Raw genomic sequence first — 9,786 nt, forward strand, 5'->3', positions numbered from 1 at the left:
GGCTGTTTTTGTGTGCCTGTTTTTCTATTTTACGTAAATCTTGCTGAACATGTTTGCATCAACCTACTGGTAATGCACCTTTGATCAATAAATTTTAGACAAAAGTGGTTTTTGAGTCCAAAGATCAGGGCTGGGTTGACCTGCAGACTGGATACAGGGTGTATAAAACAGAGGCAAGGCACAGGCTGATAGCAGAGCAATCACCACCAAGTCTGAAATAACTGCACGGGCACAGCCGAAGGCTTCCTGAGTGAGGATGGAGGGGGGAATGAACGCTCTACATGACTTTGGGATCCAGTCAACACGCTACCTCCAGGTGAATTACCAGAATTCCCAGGATTGGTTCATCTTGGTGTCTGTGTTCGCAGACCTCAGGAATGCCTTTTATGTCCTCTTCCCCATCTGGTTCCATCTTCGAGAAGCTGTGGGCATCAAACTCCTCTGGGTAGCTGTGATTGGAGACTGGCTCAACCTCGTCTTTAAGTGGTGAGTAAGAGCTGGACAAAGAGGAGATTGGCAAGGAAAAAGGCTGGCATTCTCTCTGGAAATGTCTGTCCATTGGAGGTTGCCTTCTCCATGCTGTTTGGGAAGCCACAGGTTGCCACAGGATATTCCCCTCCTGACTTTGGATCCTCTACATAAAGAGGGAAGACAGAGAAAACCCTGTCAGTGAGCTGAATACAAAGATACAACGGAAGGCTATTTCATATGGATGGAAGGCCAGCTGGACCTAGTGAATTACAGGCTATAAGCAAAGAAACACTGTTTTATACTTTGAAACAGCATAGGTGACAAAAAGATGCACGAAGGAAGAAGTGGTATGAAAAAAGGAAACACATAGGCATTTTCAAAACTTGTTGTGTGGGTAATGAGAAGAAATCCAGAGACCTCTCTTGTTCAGCCACCTACAAGCTTTTTTTTTTTTTTTTTTTTTTTTCCAGATTTAGGCTGCGCCAGGTCTTAGTTGTGACATGTGGACTCTTAGTTGCAGCATGCGGGCTTCTTAGTTGCAGTATGCGTGAGGGATCTAGATCATTGACCAGGGATTTAACCCGTGCTCCTGCACTAGGAGTGCAGAGTCTTACCCATTGGACCACCAAGGAAGTCCCCAGCCACCTACCTGCTTTATGTCCTGGGCAACTCATAGCAACTCGCTGAGTTTCTGTTTTATAATCTGTAAACTTAGATTATCTCTGGGACCTTAATAATTATTATAGCTATTAACATTATTGAACATGTAGTAATGTGCCAGGCCATGTGCTAAGCACTTTTCTGTAGGGTAGTTACTGCTGTATTACAGATGGAGAGACCAAGGCACTGAGTTAAGTGACTAGAAAAACATAGGTGGTATCAGAGGCAGGATTCAAGCCCAGGCAGGCTGGCTTCAGAGGTGAGGCTCTTAAAAACTATGTTATATCCAGTGTTGATAAACTGACACTCTCAAGGGGTCTAAAAGCCCTGATTTTAGTATTTGCCAATTTCTACTGTGTATAGCATCCCGTTATGACCACTTTCAAGCTACTGAGGGGTCCGGCTTGCAAAAGTCCTAAATATTTTACAATTGTGAGCCTGTACCAGCTGACTCTAGCACATTACTGGTTTGGCCTCTATTTCCTCATCTAGAAAATGAAAAGCTTGGACCAGCTGCCCTCTAAGACCTTTACCATCCTTTAAATTATCTTTGTTCACTGGCAGGAGATTCTTAAGATCTCTTCTGGTTCTATTTTTCTTTGGCCATAAACAAGAAAAGTCCTTTAGGGTAGGAAAGAACACTGACTGGGCTCAGAAGCCCAAGGCATATTGATGGGATTCTGAAATTTCTGTTGAAAAATCTACTAAATTTTGCCTGTAACTTCCAGTATTCAATAGCATGATTCTAAAAAATAAAAAGATAAGGTGTTACTCTGAACATCTGATCTCATGTAAAGAACCATGGATTTTCTCTGAAAGAGTAGAGCTCAGAGTTAGTGGCTGTCTCCAATTTTAGTGAGAAATCACTATTCCTCCACTGCAGGGCAAAGGAGACATCCTGACCCACACTTCATACCTGTTTCCACAATGAAAAACACGCTTTTAAAGGGGGAAGTGGTTTGTCTGAGATATTCTGTTTCAAAGCCGAGAGGATACAAAACAAGCCCCTGAAGCTATGTGTGTTCTTACGGAGAGTGATTCTGATGGAAACAGAGACCACATCTCCTGGTGGGGCTTGCCCTTGGGGCCGGGGCTCATTCTCTGGTGTCCAGAAGAAACCCAAGACTCCCGAGGCCTGAAGAAAGAGAACCTGTAGGATACACAAGTCCAAATTACAAACTGTAGTTCCCATGAATTCTACCAGAACGAATTGTTCTTGGCTGGGGTGGGGGGGTTGGGGGTGCGGGGAGTCACCTAGTTGCCATTAATATGGCTTTGAAGATATTGGATTTATTTATGTTTGAATAAATAATGCCTTCAAATAGTGCAAAATTCAAAAGTTAAATAAGGGATGCACCATCAAATCTCCCTCCCCCGCCTCTCCTCCGCCATCAAGTTCCCTTCTTGGAGGGGCCCGTACAACCCATGTTCTGTGTAGGATCACAGGGTCTTCTCCTTAAGCTATTCTCTCGTCTCGAAGGTGTGGCATTGGGTTCCTTCAGTAACTCCAGACACCGGTTCTGCTTTTTCACAGGATTCTCTTTGGACAGCGCCCATACTGGTGGGTCCTGGACACCGACTACTACAGCAATACCTCTGTGCCGCTGATAAAGCAGTTCCCAGTCACCTGTGAGACCGGCCCAGGTGAGCGTCCCAGCCCTTGTCCAGACAGAAGCTGGGTGGACCTTGCTCCCTGTGGACACCTGGTAACATTCGTTCTGGATGAAGCTGTCTTTGAGGGGGACACGAGCAGAGCCACTCCTTCAAGCTTTGGTCATGGTCTTGGATTTGGTACAACTCCATTTGAATTCACTTCAGCAAGGCCTTCTCAAATAGCCTACAACTGCCACTTTGGAAATCTGCCTATTGTTTCCAGAACTGAAATTACGAATCCAGTGAGACAAGGGCTCCCTCACGGGCAAAGGGCTCATGAGAGTAATTGTGCTGTGTCCCTTCGTCCAGCGAAGGGAGCACAGTAGAGGCCTGAGCCCCTGGCCATCCTTCCCAGAGGCCTGGACCGGGAGATGTGGCCTCCCACGCTGACCGTTCAATCCCACACCCTGTCTGTATTTCACTAGTTACACCCAGACAGGCATTGTTCACCCAAAAGATAGATTTCATCTTTCAGTAAGGAGAGGAATATTCAACCCCTTTGCTCACCCATAGGGCTAGGTGTTAGCGTTCCTTCCTCAGGGATCCTATCACTGACCCCCAGACTAAGGCACAGCCCATAGTTATTTGTTCTTACAAATCCTTGATTCACTTCAAAGCATATTCAAATATTATTTATCTAGCACCTGTGCCAAACACTGTTCTAGATACTTGAAATGCCCCCAGTGAATTAAAAAAACATCCCTACCCTTGGGAATTCCCTGGCGGTCCAGTGGTTAGGACTCAGTGCTTTCACTGAGGTGGCCCGGGTTCAATTACTGGTCCAGGAACTAAGATCCTGCAAGTAGTGCAGCGTGGCAAGGGAAAAAATAATACCCCCACTCTTGTGGAGCTTAAATTTGAGTGGGGTGTGTGTGTATGTGTGATATAAAAAAAAATAATTTACAAGTACAATATTTAGGATATTAGAGGAAGAAGGAGGAGGAGGAGGAAAGAAAGGCAAGGATTTCCCTATGGGGCTTCCTGGAAAGCAGACTCAGAGATGGAAATTAGCATGCTGGAGGTAAGCTACTCTCGGGAGCAGCACTCGTATAAGGAAGGGACAGAAGTCACCTGGGCAGAAGGAGTCTAGCAGTGATTCAGTCTCAGCCCACAGGAGCTCTGAACTGATTCCAGGGGACCAGGCCCTTTACCTCAATAGAGACCCAGGGAGAGGGTAGCCCTGATCAAGATGGCTCTCTTCAGCCCAAGGCAATCTCCAGAGAAGTCTGAGAGCTGAGGGTCGTCTGCAACCACACTCTTAACAATAGAAAGGGAAAATAAGCTTTTCAGTCCAGAAGGGGATCTGAGTGGCACATCTCAGGACCTTCCATCTTTCAGAGAAGAGGGATCAGGAGTAAGAATTGGATGCAGTATTAAATAGGGTGGTCAAGGTGGGACCCATTGAGAAGGTGAGATGTGAGCAAAAACTCGAAAGAGGCAAGGGAATTAGCCAGTAAATTCCTGGAGGAAGAAGTGTCTGGATAGAAAAGCCAACATCACAAAAACCGTGAGGTGGGAGTGTGTTTAAAGGAGAGCAATGAGGCCAGCATGGCCGGAGCAGAGTGAACAAAAAGAGTGGAAGAGAGGTAATGGAGGGCAGATCCGTCTGCAATTGTGTACCCAGCAAGCTGATTCTTTGTGTAATCTCTAGACTGTACAGAACCACAAGAGCTGTGACCTTCTCTGACTTCTCACCGCTGTGCTCCCAAAGCCTAGCACAGTGCTGGGCAGGTAGTAGGAGCTCAATAGATATTTGCTAAATAAATGACTAAATGGGTAAATGAATGGATGGCAGGATGGGTAGGTGGATGGAAGGATGGAAGGATGGATGGATGGATGGAAAGAAAGGTTTCAGTCTTCTCCATCAATGGTTTTTCATCAGTTGTGATTTTCATGTGCTCATGAAAGGAGGTGAGCCCAAGGTCCTTCTATTTCACCATCTTGTAGATTTTCCATCAGATTTTCTGGATGAAAAGATAGATGGATGGATGGTTGGATGGATAGGTGGAAGGATGGATGGATGGATGGATGGATGGATGGATGGATGGATGGATGATGCCCCCTAGCAATCTCCCAGATGGAGACTTTTCACCTTTGGTTCATTCATTCATCTCTTTTCTATCCTTTAGGGAGTCCCTCCGGTCATGCCATGGGTACAGCAGGTGTGTACTATGTGATGGTCACATCCACTCTCTCTATCCTTCAGGGAAAGAAAAAGCCAAGCTACAGATTTCGGTAAGAACTCAGCTCTGGGTTGTGGGTGGTGGAGGGCAAGAGGTGGCTCTCCCTGTAGCTGACACACTACTTGCTCTTCCTCACATGCCCCCAGTCTGCCCCATGCCTTGGGTTGGTACTTATGAGTTGTGGCATTTCTGCTGAGGATGAACATTAGAGTCACAGAACGTTAGGGCTAGAAGGGACCCACATGGGCAACATCTAATTTTACAGATCAGGAAACAAGGCCTAACGTCTCAAAGAGGCTTCTCGAGATCAGTTAACGAGGTAGAAGCAGGCTTTAAATAAAAACCCATTTCTGTACCAAACATTGAGACACCCTGTCCAGATTAAAATAAACAAAGACACAGAAGACATTCCTTCTATGGGGAATTCTGGGTATGCAGTCCCTGTGCAATCCTTAATTATGAAACATAAAATAGGGAAGTTAAAACTCACATACACAGGGGTTCACCACTTGCCATAGGCTTCAATTTATAAAAATTCCACTGATGGCACCTGAGGATGCCAAGCTCCAATATTCCTGCCTCTGATGTTCTCCTTGGTGAAGGATCTATGCCTGGGTTCTCTTATGGCTGCCTCTTCCATTGCAGGTGCTTGAATGTCATTTTGTGGTTGGGATTCTGGGCCGTGCAGCTGAATGTGTGTCTCTCACGAATCTACCTTGCTGCTCATTTTCCCCATCAAGTTGTTGCTGGAGTCTTGTCAGGTACCAGCTGTTCTGGCCCCCTCACTCTATCCCCTGCGTAGCCCATCCTCCCTAATCAGGACAAAATCCCAGTATTCCAGCCATATTCTATGTATAATCAATGCTGCTAGCATTTCAGTGGGTTGAAAGTCAAGAGTGGGCAACTGACATGACTCATTTCTACAGGAGTGCCCAGATCTACACAATTAAGTATGTTCCAGAAAAATGGCAATACAGCAAATTAACTTACGCAACTGAATCCGCGTGAAATCTCCGAGATTTTTACATTATTTCTTACTGGTCTTCAGTTGGAAGTGGCCCCTAGCTTAGTTTTAAGAAAAGCTCCCAAATTTTAACAAATTAACACAATGTCCTTGGAAAGCTCTTTATCTAAATAAATTCATCTGCAGACCTAATAGGTACCACAGCTGCTCTTTATTATAGGTTCCGAGTTTTGAATATTTTTTTTTTCTTAGATCCAGTTAATAAGCTGCCGAAGAGACTTAGGTTAAGCATAAGAAAGAATTTCTTGACTTTGTGGGAAGCACTGGAATATAAGACCCTAGGGAAATGGTGGAATTTTTCTCCTAGAGATCTACAAGAGCAGAGCAGAGCAGAGCAGCATTCCCAGAAGCATGTTGAGAACATGGGAAACAATGGCTTCATGGCAACCACAAAATTAACACAGCATTTAGTACTGGGTTCCATGTTTGAGGAAGACCCTGGAAGTTCATGTTACATGAAAGACCTGGGAATGTTTAAGTTAGAGAGGAGAATAACTATCTTTATTTATCCAATCCTTCTTAGTCTATTCTTTTTTTTCCCCCAGTTTATTATTTTTTTAATCAAAGTATAGTTGATTTACAATATTGTGTTAGTTTCAGGCATGCAGCACAGTGATTCATATATACACACCTGAAATATATATATACATATACATATATTCCTTTTCATATTCTTTCCTCTTATAGGCTATTATAAAATATTGAGTATAAAACAGATGATTGAACCTGGTGTACCCCCAAAAAAAAATAAAAAATAAAAATAAAAATAAAAATATTGAGTATAGTTCCCTGTGCTACACAGTAGGTCCTTGTTCATTATCTATTTTATATACAGTAGTGTGTATATGTTGATCCCAACCTCCTAATTTATCCCTCACCCTGAGAATAATTATCTTTAAACGCGTTAACAGAGGCTCTAGATTTACAACTTATTAACTTCTGCAGAAAGAACTGAGACCAATAGACGTCATTAGAAGGAGACATGTTTTAGCTCTGCACCAGGAAGAACTTTCCAATGATCAAATTCATGCAAAGATGAAATGGGCTGCCTGAGTGGCAGTGAGCTCTCCATCCCTGAGGATATTTAGGTAGAGACAGGAGGACCACCCCAGCCCCCAACCCCCACCCCACCCCCGCCATCATGACAGGAAACTTGCATGTGGTGGGAGGAAGTATGTGACATGACTCTTCCATCAGAAAGAATCTATGGCTGAGAACAGGCTGGAATCACATATGGGAACAAACCAAAAGACCTTCTAATCTGGCATCTGTGATTTAACTCCAAATAGGTGGGACGGATGGCATGTCACCCATTGCTCCAAACTCACCTCTAGCTGAAGGGCCAGTGTCTTTCCAGGTTCTCATGGTCATTCTTTCTTCCGCTCAGGGATTGCAGTTGCTGAGACTTTCCGCCACATCCAGAGCATCTACAACGCCAGTCTCAAGAAATATTTTCTCATTACCTTCTTCCTGTTCAGCTTTGCCATTGGATTTTACCTGCTGCTAAAGGGGCTAGGGGTCGACCTGCTGTGGACTCTAGAGAAAGCCAAGCGAAGGTGTGAGCGGCCAGAATGGGTCCACATTGACACCACGCCATTTGCCAGCCTCCTCAAGAACCTGGGGACTCTCTTTGGCCTGGGTCTGGCTCTCAACTCCAGCATGTACAGGGAGAGCTGCAAAGGCAAGCTTAGCAAGTGGCTCCCGTTCCGCCTCGGCTGCATCGTGGCCTCCCTCGTCCTCCTGCACCTCTTTGACTCTTTGAAACCCCCATCCCAAATCGAGCTGATCTTCTATGTCCTGTCCTTCTGCAAGAGTGCGGCAGTGCCCCTGGCAACTGTCAGTCTCATTCCCTACTGCCTGGCCCGGGTCCTGGGCCAGCCGAGCAAGAAGACTTTGTAAAGGGATGTGGAGTCTTCAGAATTAAAATCAATGACTGCGCCAAGGATTGAGTGTGGCTAGGGCCTTCTGCCAGCCCGTTGTGAGGCCAGAGGTGCTAGAGTCAGCTCAGGTGACCCCCCTCCCTTCCCCCTATGCAATTCTAATTGTATTGGGTGATGGGTTTTTCTGAAAAGCTAATAAGGCTATTTGAAAAAGCCTTATTGGAAGTTGGGTCATTCTGGATTTTTCCCGCGAAGATATACTTATTCTTCTGTCCAGGATACAAAAGCAAGACTTCTTGGTAGGGCCGCTCATGATGCAAGGCTGGGGATCACAGCTGAATGTTCTACTCATGCTTGTCCTTGCCCAGAAAAGGAGAAAGGAGCAGTGAATTTCCCTAGAGAAGGATTGATTAAGGAGGATTTTTAAATATCTTGCATATCGTGCAAATCATATGTCAAACAATATCTTAATGGCTTTGATTATATATGAATCTTTAGGTAAAGGGCTCTCAACAGTGGGGGACCAACTTCAAGTACAATTAATAGGTGGTGAGTGGAGTAATTCTGATTCATGTATTTTTCTATTTTATATCCATGGTCATTGTACTTCCTGGGATTTCTGAATGGCTGCAGTGACCTGGATATTATACTAGGTCAGACTATTCAGGCAGAGTCAGCTTCTCCTCCATAACATTCGATCCTTCTCCTTATTGGCCCAGTTCTGCTTTCCCCAGAATTTTCCACTGATTCCACACCCACCCTGCTAGATCTTCAGATGCCTAAAGGCGACTCTGTAGTGGTGCTTTTGTATGTTTCAGTTTAACTCTGAAATCTTGGGCAAAATGGCAAGGAGAGGGCCAGGATTCCTCTCTCCAGAAGGTCACTCCAATGTTACTTTTGATTCCTGGAGGGTAAATGTGACTCCTTTTTCTACCCCAAGCCAATCAAGAGCACATTCTTGGAGGAAAAGCCAACTCTTTGCCTGTTCTCTAGTCTCAACTGATTTGCAGAGTATGTCCTTTAAAAAAATGTTGAAGCCTATTTATTTGAGAGTCCTTGTTTTTTCTACTAATTATATAGCTCACCATATATTATCATTCACACCAACCATTCTGGTCATAACATCTTTGCAAAGAAAAATATATACGTGCAGTATTTTATTAAAACAACATTTTACCTAAGAATGAAGTCTTGTTGATTACTATATTTTAGAGGCAATGTGACCTGAAGGTTCTAATTCTGGCTCAGCTAAATTTCTAGCTCTTTCTCTATTTCCCTAAACAAATAATTTGGTTTCTGTGTACTTATGTTTTCTTTCTGCAAAAGGAAGGTGTTTTATCTTGGGTTGGCCAGGAGTCCCAGTAGGGCTGCAGAGACTTATAAAAGTGTCCACAGGGGCACAGGTAGAGTTGAGCATATCAACATAGGCACAATATCACTGGCCAAGATTGAACATTAATTACCAGACCACAGTGCAGTATGAGTTGGTCTATGGGATCAAACTGCAACTTGAGGGCAGACAGGCAGGGTCATTACCAAACTAAGCAATCAAGGAATGTAAGTCAAAGCAACAGAACAAGACTGAGCAGACTTGGGAATTCCCTGGTAGTCCAGGGATTAGGATTATGTGCTTCCACTTCATGGGGCATGTGTCCAATCTTTGGTCAGGGAACTAAGATCCCACAAGCTGCGCGGTGAGGCCAAAAAAAAAAAAAAAAAAAAAAGGCTGTGGAATCCAGTAACCCAGTGTCAGCAAGGTTTTGGGTTATAGTGAAAGAAAGTCTGAACAGAGCAAGTCATAGCACTAAGGGATGCTTAATGCAGCTACTGAAAGCATCTCTGCAGGATTTATTTCATCCAGGGTGCAAGGTCCCACCTCTAAAACCCTTGACTCAGCAGCATAACCCCGGATCTG

General features: G+C 44.5%; 1 protein-coding gene across 2 annotated transcripts; it reads left to right on the forward strand.

The window, feature by feature from the left end:
- Positions 1-9,035, forward strand: G6PC1 (glucose-6-phosphatase catalytic subunit 1). 2 transcript variants are annotated; one of them, XM_057715432.1, is made up of 5 exons: positions 1-486; positions 2,666-2,775; positions 4,914-5,019; positions 5,613-5,728; positions 7,379-9,035. In XM_057715432.1, exons 1-5 carry the CDS (start codon positions 257-259, stop codon positions 7,888-7,890), a joined length of 1,074 nt encoding a protein of 357 aa, XP_057571415.1. In that variant the 5' UTR covers positions 1-256; the 3' UTR covers positions 7,891-9,035. The 2 variants fall into 2 exon arrangements, with proteins under 2 accessions (XP_057571415.1, XP_057571416.1); XM_057715433.1 differs by having other exon boundaries at positions 192-316.
- The last annotated feature ends 751 nt before the right edge of the window (positions 9,036-9,786 follow it).

This window comes from Hippopotamus amphibius, chromosome 17, assembly GCF_030028045.1.
Source record: "Hippopotamus amphibius kiboko isolate mHipAmp2 chromosome 17, mHipAmp2.hap2, whole genome shotgun sequence".
Classification (NCBI taxonomy): domain Eukaryota; kingdom Metazoa; phylum Chordata; class Mammalia; order Artiodactyla; family Hippopotamidae; genus Hippopotamus; species Hippopotamus amphibius.